This window comes from Alexandromys fortis, unplaced genomic scaffold (assembly GCF_014885135.2).
Source record: "Alexandromys fortis isolate MF-2015 unplaced genomic scaffold, M_Fortis_MF-2015_v1.1 scaffold_303, whole genome shotgun sequence".
Lineage (NCBI taxonomy): Eukaryota > Metazoa > Chordata > Mammalia > Rodentia > Cricetidae > Alexandromys > Alexandromys fortis.
Window position 1 is genome coordinate 655996 of NW_026068181.1, and position 19834 is coordinate 675829.

At 42.2% G+C, this 19834-nt stretch overlaps 4 protein-coding genes and 1 pseudogene across 7 annotated transcripts in view; all 5 read right to left on the reverse strand.

Annotated features, from left to right (window-relative positions):
- The window catches only part of LOC126492636 (tripartite motif-containing protein 30A-like), a 15978-nt gene extending 3190 nt beyond the window's left edge, over positions 1-12788 (reverse strand). Inside the window, exons 1-5 of one of the 3 annotated variants that reach the window (XM_050129168.1) lie at positions 12675-12788; positions 9062-9545; positions 3843-3938; positions 2990-3220; positions 446-468 (exon numbers count right to left, since the gene is read on the reverse strand). In XM_050129168.1, the coding sequence (XP_049985125.1) occupies positions 446-468; positions 2990-3220; positions 3843-3938; positions 9062-9481 (770 nt within the window). In that variant the 5' untranslated portion in view covers positions 9482-9545; positions 12675-12788. Of the gene's footprint in view, positions 1-445; positions 469-2989; positions 3221-3842; positions 3939-5970; positions 7431-9061; positions 9546-12564 lie in introns of those variants that run through there. The other 2 variants (XM_050129167.1, XM_050129169.1) reach the window with 2 other exon arrangements.
- LOC126492637 (tripartite motif-containing protein 30A-like) overlaps positions 1-19834 on the reverse strand; it is a 399822-nt gene that overhangs the window by 326861 nt on the left and 53127 nt on the right. The gene's annotated exons all lie outside the window — the stretch shown is intronic.
- Positions 1-19834, reverse strand: part of LOC126492642 (tripartite motif-containing protein 30A-like) — a 361486-nt gene that overhangs the window by 288588 nt on the left and 53064 nt on the right. The gene's annotated exons all lie outside the window — the stretch shown is intronic.
- LOC126492678 (tripartite motif-containing protein 30A-like) overlaps positions 1-19834 on the reverse strand; it is a 102393-nt gene that overhangs the window by 3190 nt on the left and 79369 nt on the right. The window lies entirely within an intron of this gene.
- On the reverse strand, positions 17220-19016 carry LOC126492628 (prostaglandin E synthase 3-like; annotated as a pseudogene).

The following is a 19834-nucleotide window of genomic DNA, read 5'->3' on the forward strand; positions in this document are numbered from 1 at the left end:
CGCGAAATACACAGATCCACAGGACTTTTTCCCAGTATTCAATTCTGTGAACCCTGCAGACAAGGACGACATACCCTATCTAGGATAAATCTGTGAATCAAGTACCTGTGAGCTGCAGACAGAGCCACACACAAGCACAGAGCGCGGACAGAATGGTGGAACCACAAGGAGTCTGAAAGCTCCTGTGGCTCCATTTGCCTCTTCCCACTGCTGAGCCTGACTCTGTGACTCCCCTTACCCAAACCCCTAAGAGAATTAAATCAGTTCCCAGTAGTTACAAAACAGTCAGAGCCTGTCTTTCCCTGCATACTCCTCCTTCTTACTGCAACTTCAGAATAACACTTTGTCTAAATTCCCCCAAACCCATGAAAGATTTATTCTAGTCAGATACTAAATCATTCTCAGCACACAACAGGGCTATTCTTCCATGTCAGCCCAAACATACCTTGTTAGGACATGATTCACACCCTAGAGAGAAAGAAGAAAACACACTCAATAACATGTTCTGCATGTTCTTGCAAATCCTGGTCTCACTCTCACTGGGTGCAGAGACAAAGTCAAAGAGAATCAAATCTGTCACCAAAAGTTCTCCAAGACATGAAATAAATTCGATGCTAGGCTCATTAATTGTTTTATATGTATACTAGTACAATATTTTCTGTCTCATACTATAAGAATTTGGAGACCAAAGAAGAATAAATGAAGGTTTGAAAACTTACATAGGTTTTGCTGTGCATACAACTAAACATATAGACACATGTGTCTTTTCCAAGTTCCATGTCAGCTACCTATCACCATCCTTGCTACTAACATATCTTAGAAGCTTATTTCCATATGATTTCAGTCATTTATACACAATTCAATATGTTAACCATGAAGAAGCCACAAGGGCCAGAAGCTTAGATTGTTTGATAGTTAAGTCCAGCTAACCATATCTCTCTTTCTCTGGTTTTCCTGGCAAGAAAAGAAGTGAATCTAAAGAGACATGTGTGCCCCTCAATTTGACAAACCACTAAATCAATGACTCCCCCTAAAAGTGGAATTTCTCCAGGAATCTCACACTGGGAGAAGGAAAGCACCGCTACCAGATGGAGAAATGACCTCCTAAAAGATTTCACGCTATTTTTGTTACTTGCCAGACCACGTAAGGCCTGAGTCTGTACCAGATAATGATGGGAGAATGATGGACAGGGCCACACCTTGACAAGGACTACTCATGTGTGCATATATTTGGGTCTCTGTTTAAACTTTGATCTCACTTAGAGAAAATGAAGATGGATTGTGGGCTTTTTAAAAATATTTTTGTCCTTCTTCCAAATGTGGCTACATTAATAAATATCCCTTTTCTGCCTTCCAATATTAACTTGGCTCTTTTATATTGGACAGATATTGATGCCTGACCCACCAGGTCCACTTTGCTATGTTTAGTAGGCAGCTCTGTGAGTCCTTCGTCCCCAGATTGAGACCTAACACTATGCAAGTGTTCTCACATGTGCGGATTCTACCGGATATTGGTAGATTTAACTAAAGTTAAATTCTTCGAGAAATGTGATCTTTCTCCTTACAGATAACTATTACTAGGAGCTCCTTGGGTATGGTTAAACTTCCTATGGAAGTCCACTTTCCGTAGTGGAATTTGGTGTGGTTTAGGCTTGCACAGGTCTTGGGTTTGGTGTCACAGCCAATCCCAGGTCTTATGTGCTGCTGCTAAGCTGTGTCCAGAAGACGCTGTTTCTCTTGTACTCCTCCACCACCTCACGCTCTTGCATGTTTTCTGCCCTCCTTCTGCAATGATCCCTGGGCCTTTAGATTAGAAGTGGACTATGTATTTTCCATTTAAAACTGTAAATCCTGTAGTCTCTTCCTCTATCCACCTTGACCACATTTGTTTTTCACTATGTAATCCTGCTGGCCTGGAACTCACTATGTAGACCGGGCTGGCCTTGAAAAATCTACCTTCATTTGCTTGTGTGTTCTAACTGCTGGGATTAAAGGAGTGAGCCAGGACACCTGGCTGCAGGTTGGGAAGCTTATATCTTATTTCCAAAGTTATAAGTTCTTCTCATGTTTTTGTTTCTGTGTATGAGAAACTCTCAAGTCCTGGGATCACAGGCAGTAGATGCATGTATTTTATATAACATAACCCAATAAATGTGGATCCATAGTAAAAAGAATTCTGAGAGAACTAGAATTCTAGTTATAGGTGAAAACTGATGTTTAAACTTGTTCTCACTGAGACATCTGTATGCTCATGTTCACTGAGTCATTATGATAGCAGATAAAATAGAGTCAACTGGAAAACTACAACCAGAGGAATAAAATAAATATGATATGATAAACATGGAGGTTAAAATATTAGACATTCAAAGCAAGTATTGCCATTTGTGGTAACTTGGCTGCCTGCACAAAAGAAATTCTTACCGAGATTTTCATCACCAGAATATACCTTTGGTTTAAATGATTTAAAAGTGTGATAGAGATAAAATACAATACAAACTTTATACCTGTTAGATAAAGAAGACACCTTTATCTCAGAAACTCAAAGACAGAGAAAATTTCTGAGATCTTGGATGGTAACTCCCCTCCCACTGACCAGAGCACTGAATCAGGGCAGTGGGGTGAAAGGCTTCAAATATCCAAGGGGAGAAACCATTTCCAGTAATTTCAAATTCAGATAAAGTGAGTAATGACTGTTGGATACGCTTCACACATGCTCATATTTCAGCAGGGGAGTAACTACCCATGATGCAACAGATCTTCTCTATGTGGTTCTGCTACTGTACTGTACTTGATAAACTAAAACATACAATTTCCTCTTACCATCCATGCTTGCAGTGATTCCCCAGCCTCTAAAACTGGTTCTGGAAAGAGTCCAGGGAGGGTCCAGAGAGCCCTACTGTCCTCACCAGGGAGATCACAGCAGCACAGAAGGAGGGAAATGACTTCCAAAGTGTCCTGACTCTCAGATGCTGACCTCCTGCAGTCTTACCTGCAGCATCTCCATGGTTGAGCACTGCAACCCATGCTCCAGATCTGAGATGAGGTTTCTCACTGACTCCCTCTGCTTCACCAGCTCATTTTGAGAATCTTCCAGGACGTCTAGAATATCTTCCTTCTCTTTCATCAGCTTCTCAACCTCATTCTTCTCCTTGGAGTCCAGGAATTCCCGCAGTCCTTTCAACTCCATCTCAACGTTTTCTACCTCAATCTGTATTTGCTTCTTCAGGGATTACAAAAAGGGAGATTTATTCAGACTGGGACAGAGAGACAGAAAAAATATTGTTCTGATTGGGAGTTCTCATTGGAAATGAGTTTGGGTTGGGAAGGGAGTCTCAGGGAACGAAGCATGTGTCTCTTTTCAGCATGTGTTCTTGATATTCCAAAACACAGCCTTAGGTCACCTTTACCATGGTCATTTGAGCCAAATTGGGATGCAAGGATGTGGCTCAGATTTCACACAGGTGTCCCAGATCCCTATTCCTTTCTCTATACTCCTCATTCTGCCTCTGAACCCCTAAGAAAAAGTAGCCCCAAGGATAAAACTGTGACTGTTCCCAAGCATCTTCCCAACAATCAGAGTTCCATAAAGCACCACAGGATCAAGTCCCAGGACTCAGTGCCATTCTCACCAGGCCACCAAAACCATGTCAGCTCCTCACACAGCCAGGCTCAGCTGTGATGCACTCTCTGTGCAGCCTCAGATCTAATGGAACACGCAGAGAGGACCAATCAAGGCCTCATGTCCCCATCAGCCTCCAGGGAATGACGAGCCAGGGAGCTTCTTGTCCAGGTCCCTTCTAGGCATCAGGCTAACTCCCTTAGGAGGTAGGGTCCCCACTTGCCTCCCAGGTAGTTCTCTCCTTTTGAATGTTGTCTTCCCACTGGTCACATCTTTTCTCATTAGCCATCTGCATCTCCAGGGCAGCCTGGAGCTTCCCCTGTGGGAGAAGAATTGTAGCAGAGTCAAGCGGTGTGCTTAGTATGACAGCTGCTTCTAGCCAAAGGCCAAGAAATCCTTCTGGAAAGACAGGAGGTCTAAGACTGTTCTCTTTTTAATATCTTGTGCCATGATTTGTGCACATAAATTAGGTAAAGCCTCATCTTCAGCTCAATTAATTTTTGCATTTATAAACACACAATCCCCAGACAGACAAAGACACAGAAATGTGTCCCAGTCAGTCGTCCCATCAAGCACAAACTGGCTACTTTGATTCTGTTATCAATAAACTGGAATAATTTTGTTATGTTTTCTTGTCTTTCCTATAAATCTATACATAGATCATATACCTTATTGTTGACATGTGCACATTCTTTTTCTTTTTTTAAAAAAACAAAACAAAACAAAACTGGATCTTACTATGTAGGCCTGGCTGTTCTGGAATTTCTGTGTAGACCTGTATAACCTCAAACTCATCCCTTGCCAGAGTTCTGGGACTGAGCCAAGTCCCACCATACTGGTCACATGCACTTTCTTTTGTCATTTCCTTTTCTTTTTATGAACTGTAGTTTTTTTTTTGTATTTAATATTTTTTTCTTCACTGAATTTTTTTTTATAAAATATATTTTGTTTAAAGATTGCCTGGCCTATACACCTCACAGTTTCTTTCTACCTGCTCTCCCATTCAGATTCATACCCTGCATGTCTCTTGCTAAAAAAGAAACAGTCATCTAGGAAATAATAAGGGAATAAAAATGAATACAATAATACTTTGGTATTTGACAAAACAAACAAAATAGAAAAAGAGCAAAATGAAAAACATAAGAAATACATATAAATGCAGAGACACACAGGTTTCCAACTCATGGGAATCCTATAAATCCAAGCTTTAACATAAAAACAAAGGAAATGTAGAGTAGGAAAAGCAAAAAACAAAAAAAAAAAAACCCAAATACCAAAAATCCCCCCAAAACAACAACAAAAAAAACCTAAAAAACAATAACAACAATAACCCAAACATAGCAATAAAACGAAACACCCCAGTATTGTTTGACACCCTTCAATCAGAGGTGCCTAAGTAGAAAGAGAAGCTCATGGATATACTAAGTCTTCATTTTCCAAAGAAGGAGAGAGGTGGGTTGAGTTTCTTGGAAAGGACTGACACCCAGGTAGCTCACTCCAGTTATTTTATCTAAACATGTACAAGGTTAATAGGGATGGGAATTAATGAGGTTATCTTGCTCTTGCTATCTTTGGTTTGTAGTAAGGAGGGCCTCCTGTTCATTTCCTGGCTATCCAGTATCTCAGACCCGAAATAATCACACAGAAAATATATTATTTAGATTACTGCTTGACCCATTAGCTCTAGCTTCTTATTGGCTAACTCTTAAACATTAATTAAACCAATCTCCATTAATCTCGATTAATCTGTGCATCACCATGAGGTCGTGGCCTACCATCAAAGTTTCGGCGTGTCTGAAACTCTCAGCATTCGGTTTAGTTTTCTCTTCCCTAGCTAAGTTCTGCACTGCTATAGGTCCAAAGCAGTTTCTTTATTAATTAATGGTTATCACAGCAAACAGAGGGAAATAACACATCAGAAAGGAGATATCCTACACAAATCTCAGCTTTGTTTGACTATGGCTAGCAATAATCAAAAGTAAGACCTCCACGTCTTTGAGAAGTATTTTAGGACCGAGTTTGGTACAGCTGCAAACGCTCATGTAACACCAAGTATAGATTCCCCAGACAACATTCTTCAAGGTTTAAATACTCTCAGAGCACTTTCTCTGCTTCTACTGATTAACACAAACACAGCAAAGGCTTTGATGAAACATTTTACTCAAAGTCAGTCATAAAGGCTTTACTGTACATATGACCACAGTCCAGACTTAACAGTTGAGAGAAAGAACCTCCAAATATGGGTTTCCTTAAAGTGGTTAAGTCATCAGCCTACTGCTGAGAAGGGGAGTTATAAAAATAGTTCATTTCCCCATTGATATTCCATTGGAGAAAAGTAAGTTTTCATTTACAAGTAGCTATCAATTGCAGATTGCTTCTGGGTTAGGGATGTCTCGTGTGCCCACTTCTCCCATCTTGAGGATCCCATCTGATGCAAACGCTTGCAGGCCTGGTACATGTTGCAACAGTCTCTGGTGTGGGCCAAATGCCTATATTCTGGGATTTAACTCCTGCACGAACTGGGTAGGATGGTAACCCTCCAACAAATGGTGCCAACGTGTGGATGCCTGTATCCACATAAAGCTTGACAGAGCTTGGGAAGTAATTCTAGACAGAAAAGAGTAGAGTTAAGCACAGCTTATTGATAGTAGCATTTTCTCAGGTGGGCTCTGCTTGCTAGAGGCAATCATTTAAGAGAGGCTTCCTGACTCAGCTTTAGCTGAAAAACCCTGCAGCTCTTTGAGAGGTCCTGCCACAAAACACTGAAACAGTGTTGATGAAAAGCTGACTGCATACTTTTTGGTTTCCACCCATAGCAGGAAAAAAAGCCATTCCATTTTAAAATTCCATCTTTCTGGGCTGTCCTGCCAGGACAAACTGTGTCTTTCAGGCAGGTGGTCTGACTAGGGAGCATTTGAGTGTGGTCTTTGAGCACAGTGCTGAAGCTTGCTTGCTGGCAGGAAACTTGAAATGCCATTGAGTTGTGGCAATAAACATGGCTACAGCTGGTATCTCCGCCATGAGGTTGGGATCTCACAAAGCTAAGAAATGGACTGGATCCAGCCATCAAAGCCAAGGCTTTAATTATACCCAAATTGCTTAGCAAATTAAAGGCTCATGTGGTCACAAAGAGAGAGATATACAGTAAAGATAGATTAAAAGACAAAAAAAATGGTCTAAATGTTTTACTGTGTTTAAAAATGTATGTAGGCTTGAGAGAAAAAAGAAAAAAGAGAGTAGTTGTGTTGGTGGCACACACCTTCAATCTCAACACTTGGGAGACAGAGGCAGGCAGACCTCTATGAGTTCAAGGTGTTGTGGCACACACCTTTAATACCAAAACTTGGGAGGCAGAGGCAAATGGATCTCTGTGAATTTAAGGTGTGGTGGCACACACTGTTACAAGGAGCAGGGCCCCTTGTTTATCTTTGCTGCCTGGCTAGCTTAGTCCCTGAAATAATCACAAAGAAACTGTATTCAGGAAAACACTGCTTGGCCCATTAGCTCTAGTTTCTTATTGGCTAATACTTACATCTTAATTTAACCCATTTCTATTCATCTGTGTATCACCACATAACTGTTACATATGGGCAAGATTCTAACCAGCATCCGTCTCAGGCAGGAGATCCACAGCATCCCTCACTCTGCCCTTCTTCCTTGCATTCAGTTCTGTCTTCTCTACTTACCTCTAAGTTCTGCCCTAACAGGCACAAAGCAGTTTCTTTATTCATTAACCAGTGAAAGCAAGGTATGAACAGAAGAACCTCCTACACCAACACACCTTTAATCCCAGCTTTTTGGAAGCAGGCAGATCTCTGTGAGTTCAAGGACAGTCTGGTCTACAGAGTAAATTCCAAAACAAAGATACACAAAGAATCTGTCTCAAAAAGCCAAAAATTAAAAAGAAAAGAAATAGAGGTTAAAATATAAACACATAAAGATAAAAATACACATATAGTCTCGATACTGTATGTTATTATGTTCTCTTTGAATTGTTTGAATGCTGAAAAAAGAATAACAGCTGCTAAAAGATATTTATTTATAAATGTTGCTGAATTAATCCTAGATAGATATTTTGAAAATACTTTGAAGTCAAAATTGAAGTCAAAGGTATGTTACATTGGAGAAGGGAATTGTTTATACAAGATATAAGAGGCTATGGATTCATTCTGAGTTAAGAAGGATCAGGTTTGATCAAGGAAGACCACCCGAGAAATCTCTGGTAGGAACAGATGGTCCAGATGTCAGGGTTCTCCATCCAGAACAGATTCAAGATGCTACTCGAGATGATCAAATCTCACAGGATACTCCAGTCAGGACTTGATCATAATTCTAAATTTTCTTTAGGTCCCCATAAGATTATCAGCACCCCCAACCAGCAGGTAGCAGCCTGAAAAACCATACCCACATTCCCAAAAAATGGACGATGGTCAGGAAAAAAGCTAAACAAAGATTATTAAATTCAGAGGTTTTTTATTTTAAAGAAGAGGGGAAATGGTGTGGGACAAATGTCAATTTGTCAGTTATATTCTGTCAATTATATTTTAAATAAATGCTGATTGGCCAGTAGCCAGACAGAAAATATAGGTAGGACAACCACATAGGAAGTAGAGGCGGGTCAATGAGAACAGGAGAATTTTGGGAGGAAGGAAGTCCATTCCTGGGAGTCCTGACCACCCACAGAAGCAAGATGTGAGTGCCTTAATGAAAAAGGTCCTGAGCCATGTGGCTAACATAGACAAGAATAACGGGCTAATATAAGTCATGAGAGTTAATACAAAGCCTGACTAATTGGCCAATCAGTTTACAACTAATGTAGACCCCTGTGTGATTTCTTTGGGACTTAATGACTGCAGGAACCGGGCAAGACAGAAAACTCATTCAGCAAGTCTCCATCAGTTACATGTGGACTCACAATAAGCAAAGAAACAAACAAATAAAAAAAAACAAAAACAACAACAAAAAAACCCCACAAAACATAGATCCAACACAGAACTTGCCTCTGTTCATCTCCTTATGAAATTCTTTACCCTTTTCCCAGATGTTTCAACTGCAACACACACATTCTTTCACTGCTGTATGTCAATCATTTACTAGTTACATGGTTGGAAGTCACTGGACTGGATGTGAGGTAGTATGAATGAATCTGACATAAACAATGAAGGACTACAAATATGGAATACATTACCTGTTATACAATTGGATTTTCTTGATCATTGACTCAATTTCATAGGGACAATTACAAAAGAGTTTTTGCATCTTAATATTTGTACTCCAGGTTGCTTCTTATACAATTAAGTGGAATAAACCATCATGTCCTTTTAGGACTCTAAATAGAATGATGTAACAACCCCAGAGCCTATGATGTCCAGGTAATTGACCTGTCACACCAAGTGGAGACTTCCCATCTGTTACTGTGTCCCACACCCTCCCCCTTCCTACCTTGTACTTATTGGCCACCTCTTCAATGAGAGCTGTTTGGTGTCCACGGTGATCCTGAGATCTCTCACAAAGCCAGCAGATGGCCACCATGTCCTTCTCACAGAAGAGCTGGAGTTTCTCTCCATGTTGTACACAGACATTCACCTTCTGCTCCTCCTCTGGGCTGGACTTGAACTCCTTGAGCCTCTCCACTATGTTGGCCACATGCCAATTAGGCCTCAGATTCTCAAACAGGTAACATTCTCGGCACACAGGGCAGACGCCTTCATCTTCTTTGCCTTTGCTGGACTCATAGTTCAGAGTGATGCAGGCTCTGCAGAAGATGTGGTTACAATTGGCACTCACAGGGTCTTTCAGAAGCTCCAGGCAGACAGGACAGGTCACCTCCTCCTTGATCATCCCCAGGACTGATGAGGCCATTGTTGCTGTGGTGCTGAGTCTGTCTGTCTGTATTCCTGACACTTCTGCTCAGGTACCTGAGTGACTGGGATGATGAGAAGGGGGACAAGTGAGAAAGAGAAACTCAGCATTGAACCGTGAAGAGATCAATGAATGCCCTCAATGATAAGGGAAAAGAAGAAAGGAGAGAGATTCGGAAAGAAGTTCAGAGACATGGCAAAGAAGAATGCTGTCATCCTTTCAAGTCCTCTGCTATGTTTCATCCAAAATGACTAATTTCAGGTGCAGGATTGTTATTTCCTTCCACTGAAGACCAGGAAGATCATGTTTCCTTCCATCAGTCTCGTGTAATCGACCTTCTCTCCTTCCCTTTCTTTCCCAGAATGAAATCATATCTTCAGTGTTATAAGCATCAAACTACTCACTTATCCCCCACTCTACTTTCTCCTTCATCACCACCAGTCAGTGCTCTGACCCTCTGCTTACCAGTCTCAAATAGCCTTGTGCTGACCTGGAGTGTACACAGTCCATCTCCTGATTCACATAGGCAATGATTTTTCTTATTGTTCAAGAGAGTCTATTACTTTGTAGACGATTCTAGTAGACTTCTAGCAAGTACGTGAAGCAGGTCACAGCTACTTGTAACTCCAGCTTCAAGGAATCCACCAGCTGTAACCACCCCAACCATCCCCTTTCAAATGTGCATACACATAGGCAGGCCCACAAATATACAACTCAAAACAAAATGAAACTTAGTTTACTTGTTTTGTTTTTACTTTTTCTTTTTAGACCAAAGTGTTTGGTTTTGAACCAAAGGCTACTCCACTATTTGTCTTCTGTCAGGTTCAGTGTATCTGCTTTTATTTTGAGGTCTTTGATCCACTTGGAGTTTTACTGATATGCACAGTAAGCAAGAGGCTAGCCTTGGAATGTTACTGATGTGCCCAGTGAGCACTGAAGAAAACTTATTTTCAAAATTTAAGGGAGGGGGCATGAAGTTGGATGGAAGGAAAGGAGGGCACAATCTGAAAGAAACTGGGGAAGGGGAAAGAATATGATCACCTTTTTAAAAATATTTTTTAGGATAAAAAGATAAATAAATATACCAATCTCAAAGTATCATGTAAAAGACAGAGGTCAAGGAGAGAACAAAGGGGCACTGTTCATTGTTCTAAGTGCTCCATAAGGAAATGAAACAGAGAGAAGGCAGACAGGAACTCAGCAAGAAATTGCACTAACCCTGCCATACACAGCACTATCCCCCCACTGACAGCCACACACACACACACACACACACACACACACACACGTGTGAACACTGATCTAGAAGGAACCTCTGGGCTACAAGACTGGGTCTCAAGATGTAAGAAGAACGAAATGAAATATCTTCTTTAACCTCAGTGGTATAAAACTAGAAATCACTACAAGAGGGATTTGGGAAAAACTCACAGACACATGGAAATTATACAACATTCTCTAAACTAATGAGCAAAGAAAAAATCAAAAGAGGTTTAGAAGCATTCATCACAAGGAATTCCATTGGGTACTGTAGACAGTCTAAAAGGGAAGACCACTGGGACAAAATTATATTAAATAAATAAAAAACAAATGAAGTCTCAAGTAAATAACTTAATTCTTGACCTCAGGGAAGTAGAAAAAAAAAAAAAAGAAGAAGAAACTAAGCCAAAACTTATACGATGGGAAGAGAACGCAGAAAACAGAAATACAACAAAAAGAACAGAAAGACTCTAGGAAAATGTAAGGAATCATCATCTGAGTTGTTTTCTCTCTCTCTGTCTCTCTCTCCAATTCATTTGAGGACAGGATTTTCACTATGCAGTCCTGGCTGCCCTGGAACATCTATGTACATCAGGCTGGACTAAAACTCAGAAAGATCTTCTTGCCTCTGCCTTCCTAGTATTAGGATTAATGGCATGTGCCATCTGCCCAGCCGGCACAATATGCAATGAAATAAACAAAACCAAAAGGATCATAAGGTTCGTCGAGTCTCCTGGGTGCCCAGATTAGCTTGGGTAAAACCATGAAATCCCTGATCAAACTGGTTACTCTCGTGGTTCTCATGATCTTTTATAATCAGACTTTTTCCAAATCAATCAAGACTCTAATTTCCATTATTTAGAGGTAGAAAAGGGGGTGGCAGTAGTGATGTGCACCTGCCTCTCTAGTGACGGGGAGGTGGGGATGGGACCGACTGAGGGGTTGAAGACCAGCCGGGGAAACAAAAATGTATCATCTCTCTAAGAGACAACAGGAAAGCGGTCACTTCTGGGAGAATCTTCAGATATACTACTCTAGTGAGCCTCCTCGTCCTTCGTCTGCCCATCTTCGAAGACTCCCTTCCCTTGGAACTGGACCCAAGGCTTGAAAAGAGCCTACCCACCCCTGAGCTAAGTCACAAAACATTTTAAAAAATATTTTATAAATGAGGCTCATTGAGTTGCCCATAAAGGCCTTCAATTTCTGATCCTCTGGCCTTTTGTGTAGATGTAATCTCAACATGGACTAAGCACTGCTTCAATTTTCAGGAAATGGCTTAAGGAGAAGAAAACAACAGCGGTCAAGTCCTGGCTTGGTTCTATCACAGGGAGTCAGTGACTGGCTAACAAGCTCACAGCCTCTAGCTCTAAACCCAGAGAGGAGCCCTAAGAGTTCCTAGGGCAAAGATTCTCAACCTTCCTAATGCGGTGACCCTTTAATAAAATTCCTCATGTTGGAGTGACCCCAACCATAGAATTACATTTGTGAAGGGCTCAAGCAACCCCAAAGGGGTCGCGACCCACAGGTTGAGAACCACTGTCCCAGCGACTGCGGAAACACCACATTATAATAAAAAACAAATTCAATAAAAGAGGCTCTGACTTACCTTAGCTGTAGAGAAAGGAACTTTGTTCGTCAAGGTACAATTCAAAATTATAGATTATGAAATGCCAGGAGGCGACTGGACCTGGCTAAAAGCCATCTCTAAACCGGACCTCTCCCCCTCCCCCACCGACAGTCCCTTCCTCCAGGCTCCTCCATCAGCATTTTCAGCCCTAGCCCGACGGCCCCTCCCTCTTCATCCTCCTTTTTAGCTACAAACTCACCCAAGCAAAAGCAATGCTTTTCTTGAAAAAATCCTCCAAACTCTGCCCCTAATATTGCTCAGCCCACCAGCAGCCACCCGAAAGTGGTAAAATACGGAGAATTAACGCACCAATCCAGAACTTCAAACTATTTCCGACTCCAAAAAGAAGAAACGAAAGTTTGAGCCCAGGAAGAGAAAGAGAAACCACAGGACAGACCAATAGCATGCTTCCGCGTAAGCGTACCCAGCTCCACCTACTGAAGGAACACCCCTCAGAGCAGCACAGCCCGCCTGGAGACCGTGTGCAATAGGCTCTCCCACCCTTAACTGTTTTGTTTTGTTTTTTTGAATTTCTGAAGCCAGTTGTTCAGGGTCAGGTCAAACAGACCGAACAAGATCCAGACCCGGTGGAAAGTCTCCTCTTAGGCTCCTCTCGCACCTGAGCTCCTCGCTTGGTTTTGCCTCGTGTGGCAGGTGTGGCCCTAAGGGCAGGAAATGCAAGGTGAAGGACAGGGAACCGCAGTGTCCCCTGGGGCAGGACTTGAGCGCTTACAGGTTGAGAACAGTGAGGAAGCAGCAGTTCAGGGCAGCTGCTCACAATCAAGATTCCCACCCAGCAGGGACAGGATGGGAGGAGCCCCATGCAGAGCCCTGCAGAGACACTTTCGTCACTCTGAGCAGTGGAACTAGCAAGCTGCAGGGGCTCTCCAGCTGCCTAGGGGTGTCCTCCAGATTAGGTGTTCTGTTGTTGCCCAGAGCAGAGCCTCTGCCCAGTGCTGATCTGATACCTTGTATCCCTTCCAGGCATCCCTCTTCAGAATGTCTCCGCAGGTCCCCGTTTGAGTTAGGATTTCCATTACAGACAGTTGCTATTACCTCAGCATCCCCCCCCCCCCCAATTAGAAGCTGAACGTGTGTAGAGTAGGATGTGGTTGAGTTGGCACAGTGCTCACCTAGCACGGCTGGATCCTGAGCACTGTGCACACCGAGGTGTGCTCACACGTGCATGTGTGTGTCTTAGTCACTCTTCTGTTTCTGTGACAAATGCTACGCCTGAGGCACCTTATAAGGACAGTGCTTCATTTGGGACTTGCAGTTTCAAAGGGTTAGAGGTCATGGCCACCACAGTGGGGATCATGGCAGCAGGCAGGGATGCATGGTGCTGGGGCAGGAGGTGAGAGGTCACACTTGAGACACAAACCTGAGCCAGAGACAGAGAGACACTGGGAATGCCCAGAATGTATTGAAATCTCAGAGCCCACAGGCATGTCACATATACTCCAATACTGCCACACCTTCCAATTTGTCCCAAACAGAGCCAATAACTGGAAATCGAGTATTCAATGATATGAGCCTATGGAGGTCATTCTTATTCAAACCACCACAGGATTCCACTGCTTTGGAGCTGGCAGCAGAAGGATTAGGAGGTCAAAGGACATCCTCAACAATAGGTGACTTTGATGCCAAGATAGCCTGAGATACAATGAGAATTATCTAAAAAGAGAAAGGCTGTATGAGGAAAACAATGAGCCATCCCCAGTTCCAGTCTCCCCACTGCCCACTCCTGCATGCCTATCTCATGTGTTCCTAGTATTCTCAGATCTACTAAATTATGACATACAGAGTGACAGCAGATATGACAGCGTAGTTTTTGTTTAACATACCTGTCGCCTCCTCCTCTTTCTATTCTTATTTTTAGAGATGGGCTTTTACTGTGCTCCCCAGCCTGACTTCTAGCTGAGATTTAACTCCCTTACCCTCCCCAGTGCTGAGCCCCTGGACTTTTCTGTTGTTTTAGTTTGGTCTTTGCACTTCAGGGATTGAATCCAGGACCTTTTGAATGCTGGGCCAGTGTTCCATCCCTGAGATAAACCTCTAGCCCAAACTTGATGAGGTCAAGAGACCGAACTGCTGTTCTTGCCGTGAACACAATGGCTGTCAATCAATATTGTAATCTGATTCTTCTGAATTGTTAATGATTATAGAAAATTCTTTGCAACTTTTGTTTGGTTTTGTTTTGGAAGCAAGGATTTATTTCACATTTCAGACTGGGCTGGAGCTCTCTACTCTTCCGCATGGTCTCCAGTTGCTGGCAGTACTCCTTCCTCAATCTAGCAAGTGCAGGTGTTAGAGGGATGAGCCACCATCTTTGTCTTTTACAGATTTGAACCAGTGCCTCCTCTGTTTCTTCCTAAGGCATTCTTGGGAATCAAAATAATGAAATGCTCAGACAGCCATCTACCTCTTCGTGAACTTTCTCTGCAGCCACAATATCATTGCCACACTGTGCAAAGATTTGACTTTGTGGTCAGGTCTGCCACCAGCCTCGAACCTCAGTGACAAGAATGAAAGCAGCCAGGAGAGCACAGCACTGACCACGCTGCTGAGCAGTGCGGCAATGTGTGTGAGTCTAACTGTGTCGATACACGCTGACATTTATTTCAACACAGGAATGGCTTTCCCATGAAACACAATTAGGAAGAAATATTGAAAGATCCCCAGTGCTGAGGAGACTCTCACTCAAGTCCCGGGATAACACGACCCCCCAGTAACTCAGAAGAGACCATCCTTGCTGCAATCATATGAGGCTTTAATGATGAGATGAGATGGTAACCAGTGCACTGGGGCCGAGACTCATAACCCAGGCAGGGGAGAGTTCAACCCCGAGTGCCCAGGAGAAGCGATTTTTAAGTGGAGAAACCACAGCTAAGTGATCCAGAATTGGCAGGAAGTGTGTCACAGAAAATTCTTAAAATACCAGTGAAGATTACATGGGGGCAACCCCCTGCCCCTCAGGACCACTCCCAAGGTCATTACCAGCTTGTTCTTAAAACAAATTACAATGACAATCACAAGGGGGAAACTCTCTGTTTCTCAAGATTACTACAACCTAACTTTATCTTCAGCTAGTTCCTGAAACAGTCACTAAACTGGCTAGTGCTAGATTCCTGATTCTACTCTTCCTACTTGGATTTTTGGCTATTTTCTTCCTGCTGAGGCAGTCTGGATTAATCCAGGTCTTTCACTATGAAAAAAAAAAAAAGAACATTGGAGAGATATGAAGATAGAAGTTTTTTCTTGAATGAATTTATAATTAAAAATTTACATAAAATCATCTGTTATTTTTTTGTTTGTTTTGGTTTTTCGGGACAGAGTTCCTCTGTAGCTGTGGAGCCTGTTCTGGAACTAGCACTTGTAGCCAGGCTGGCCTTGAACTCACCAAGATCTGCCGACATCTGCCTCCCTAGTACTGGGATTATAGGCGTGAGCCACCACTGCCCTGATATTTTATAATACAGGTATTGTAATTCTTCAAACAAAGCATGGTGATGTTTTGAGTGGCTGATGTATACTCTTCCAGCATGTAGTGCTAGAACCACCAATCTGCATGCCGCCCTGTAACTGCCTCTCTGCTGTCACACATAAAGACACCATGGAGCTCTACTCAAAATGAGTCCCCAGGAGCTTCCTTGCCAGTGCCACACTAACCTAAGTGAGTTCTCATGACAGGGCATCCTATGTTGTGTCACACGTCTGTCCTGCCTCCTGCCTGGAAATTAGAGAGCCTGGCTGCAGGCGCCTGCTATAAACCTACCCCTCATCCTACAAAGTCTGAGTCTTGTTCTTCAGCCACAAGGACCCTGATGCTCTCCAGAGATCTCTCCATTCAGTCTTTGGTAGTGGTCCCTGAAGTCTCCTGGGAGCAGTCACCATGGTGGGTTGTCTCTCTCTCTCTCTCCCTGCTTCTGCCCCCTCTCTATTTATGGCAATCTGACTCCAAATAAACTCCTTTTGCCCACCAGTTCTCCAATGTGTCCCATTGAACCAACTACCTCATCCAGAAGATGGAACATTCCTCTTTAATGGCGAGACTAAATGGCAGCACGGTCTGACTGTAACTGAGCCTGGCTCAGAAGCACAGCAATCTACTGTCTCTGCCTCCTGAGTGCTGGGACTGCACCAAAACCATTATGCCGGGCTCTGGTACTCAGCCTCAACAATCCTTTATTACAGTCACAGTGAGAAGGGGACAAACAGGCGCCATGTTGCCTACCATGGACATGCTGTAAGTTCCTAGAAGCATTCTATTGTTCACATTTCACAACACAGCACAAGGGAAGTTTACAGCATCACTGGCATCTCCATCATTCACTGTAAAATGGAAATCATAGGATTTACATATTTGATAAGAAACAAATGTAGCACCACTACAATTATTCTGTAAAAAATAAATGTGAAAACCAAAATATAATCATAGATTTCTACAGCATATTAGAGTAAATTTGATGGCAGACACCAGGATCTATCATCTTGACACCAGGAACGAGAAATCTTCATGTGTTCTCCCGACTTTTTTTTTTTTTTTTTACAGGAGGACAACACATTTAGTTATATTTCAATCAAGTCACACAACACTTTTCCAGCTGCTGAAAGTGCATCTACAGTTTCCATTACAGATCCACTTGAAAGGGTTTCCTGTGACAGTACAGCAACCTCTTTTTTCAAACAGGAGCAGTCCCAAAGTTTTCCCTTAAAAAAAAAAAAAAATAAGAACTCCAGACCAGTAAGTGGAAAATACATGAAATTACAGCAAACCAGACACTTAGAAGGAAAGCCAAGAAATCGTCCAACAGTTTATTAGAAAGATTGTAGATATTTTTTAAAAATCCCCACTGTCATGAACATAAATTGAGGTTTTCCAGCCAGGGCATAAGCTGAAAACAAAACATAAAAAATCCAATAGTGTATTAACCTTTTCCACTCATTTGCCATACTGACAGTGGAAATACAAATCTGGTCTAAAATGTACAGACGCTCAAGCAACAATGTACAGCTTTCTTTCTTCTTCCTCCATGCTAAGAGTTTTTAAGAGCTTAAGGGCCAAAAAATACCAAATGTATAGGCTTCAAAAGCCATCTAAGTTAGGGCATTTACTAGTTTTACCTAAATTACATCTGAATATGGACAAGTGTTTTTTGAAAAATAAACTTTAGTGGAATAATTCTGAAAGATACTGAAAGAATGGCAGGGTGTCAGTTTAAGAATCAACCAATTTGATTCTGTCCCCTTCAAGATCATGGTCTGGGATCTCATTAGGGACCTTTCCCTAAGCTGAGAGCTTCCTAACATGTAAGTAAGTAGCTGTGTTATGAAGAAAGAGGACTTAGGTGAAATGTGTTTATTCATCAGAGCTGTTGTTATCAGTTGCCTAGGATCTCAACAGCTTCATAGAATCCTGGGAAATGTTCATGCATAAGGATATTGCCTTACCTGACTTAAATTGCCCCATACAATGGTACATTATCAACCTTAATGAAGCCTTTAAAAACATTTTAAAAAAAAGGTTGAAAAATGGGATTAAGGAGGCAAATACAGCATCTGCCTTTAGAGCCGTTAACTCAGGAATTTTCTCAGTTATGAAATCTTGCAGAAGTTATTTTTCTTTCTCCAAATCCAGGCGATGACAACATTCCTTACTCCAGATCTGGCACTTTTTTTCATCATCATCACTATCTTGTGAATCATCATCTGCTCCATCTACTTCTGGTAAATCTACATCCTCAACGCCACCCATGTGATCCATCCTCTCAGAAAACGGTCAAAATTAGACATGTCTTCGTCTGAATCATCCTCGCAGTCTTTCCAATTGTCGAAGCTTTGCCCTCGCCTTTGTTAACCTAGGCCACGATTGGCCAGATTCTCCTTTCCGCAAACAACGTAAAATTGATCTGTCTGTTCTTTTATGCTTTGGAGTCATTTGGATCGATACAGTGAAAAGTTTAAATTTTTCAAAATTTACGTTAACATTTTTACTATCTTCAACACAAAATTCAATGAATACATAGTCCCTTCGATCATACCACTTCGCAGAAGCAGGCTGTATGGTGAACGGGCAGGGGGCCAGGCGAGCTGGTGGGCTGGCCTCACTGGCACAGCAGCGGCTGGCAAGTCGACTCCTCTCTGGTGTCTTCTGCCAGGTTGTGGCCTCTTCTCGCTCTCCTAAGGCGATGGCATGCTAGAAATCGATGCTTGGAGGACGATGCACCACGTGGAGAGAGGCTCCCTCAGGCCCGGAGAGGAGGAAAGTGTCGGAAGAGGGGTGCAAGGACAGAGAAGGAGCATGCTTGCCTGCGAGGGGTGGTGAGCCCTTCTTCCGACTTTTGCATGGAATCAGAACATAAACTCAGTAATTTTCAGAACAACCATCTATGGAGTGTTCACTGGATGTTTTGTACGCATTGAACTTCCTTTTAAAACACTTACCAAGGGGGCTGGGGAGATGGCTCAGTGGTTAAGAGCATTGCCTGCTCTTCCAAAGGTCCTGAGTTCAATTCCCAGCAACACATGGTGGCTTACAACCATCTGTAAAGAGGTCTGGCGCCCTCTTCTGGCCTTCAGGCATACACACAACAGAATATTGTATACATAATAAATAAATAAATATTAAAAAAAAACACTTACCAAATTCATTTTAGTTTTGTGAATGTGTCTAGGCCTGCGTGTACTGCATACATCTCAACACAAGATAATCTGTAGGTCGGAGTTGGATGCCTCTTTCTACCATGTGGGTTAAGTGATGGAACTCAGGTCACTGGGCTTGGAGGACGATGCTTTTACCCTCAGAGCCTTCTAATACATCCGCATTTATTTTCTCTTACTGACTTATGGTATGTATGTACTCTTTATAGAAAAAATTTAAAAAAATGAATAATAACAAAAAACAAACAAAACCAAAAATCCCATAAAGCATAGACTTTTGAGGATGTTATTGAGAGTTACACTTCTATGTGGAGTGTCAGGATTAGAAACCAGGTACTCTGAGCACACAGTCTAAGTATGTTGACTTAAGTTTTTTGTCCTGGAAGCTCTTGCAGCTGTCAAATCACAAAGAATCCCACAGAGGTATATATTAGTAATAACCTGATTAACCAATTAGCTCGACTTCTTATTAACTAATTCTTATGGCTTACATTATCCCATAAGTTTTGTATGATTTAGCCACGTGGCTTGGTACCTTTTTTGGAGAGGCAGTCACATTTTGCTTCCTCTGAGGCTGGATCATGACTGCAGACAGCACTTCCCTCTTCCCAGCATTCTCGTTGCCCTGCCTCTAATTCCTGTCTGGCTACTGGCCAATTAGCATTTATTAAACAAGTATAAGAAACAAATCTTTACAGGGTAAAACCATTGTCCGACAGCATTAGTGTTTATTATTAGACATATTTCCTTCTTAAGACTTTATGAAGAACAGCATTGTGGTTAAACTGGCCTACAACTAAGGGCTCATT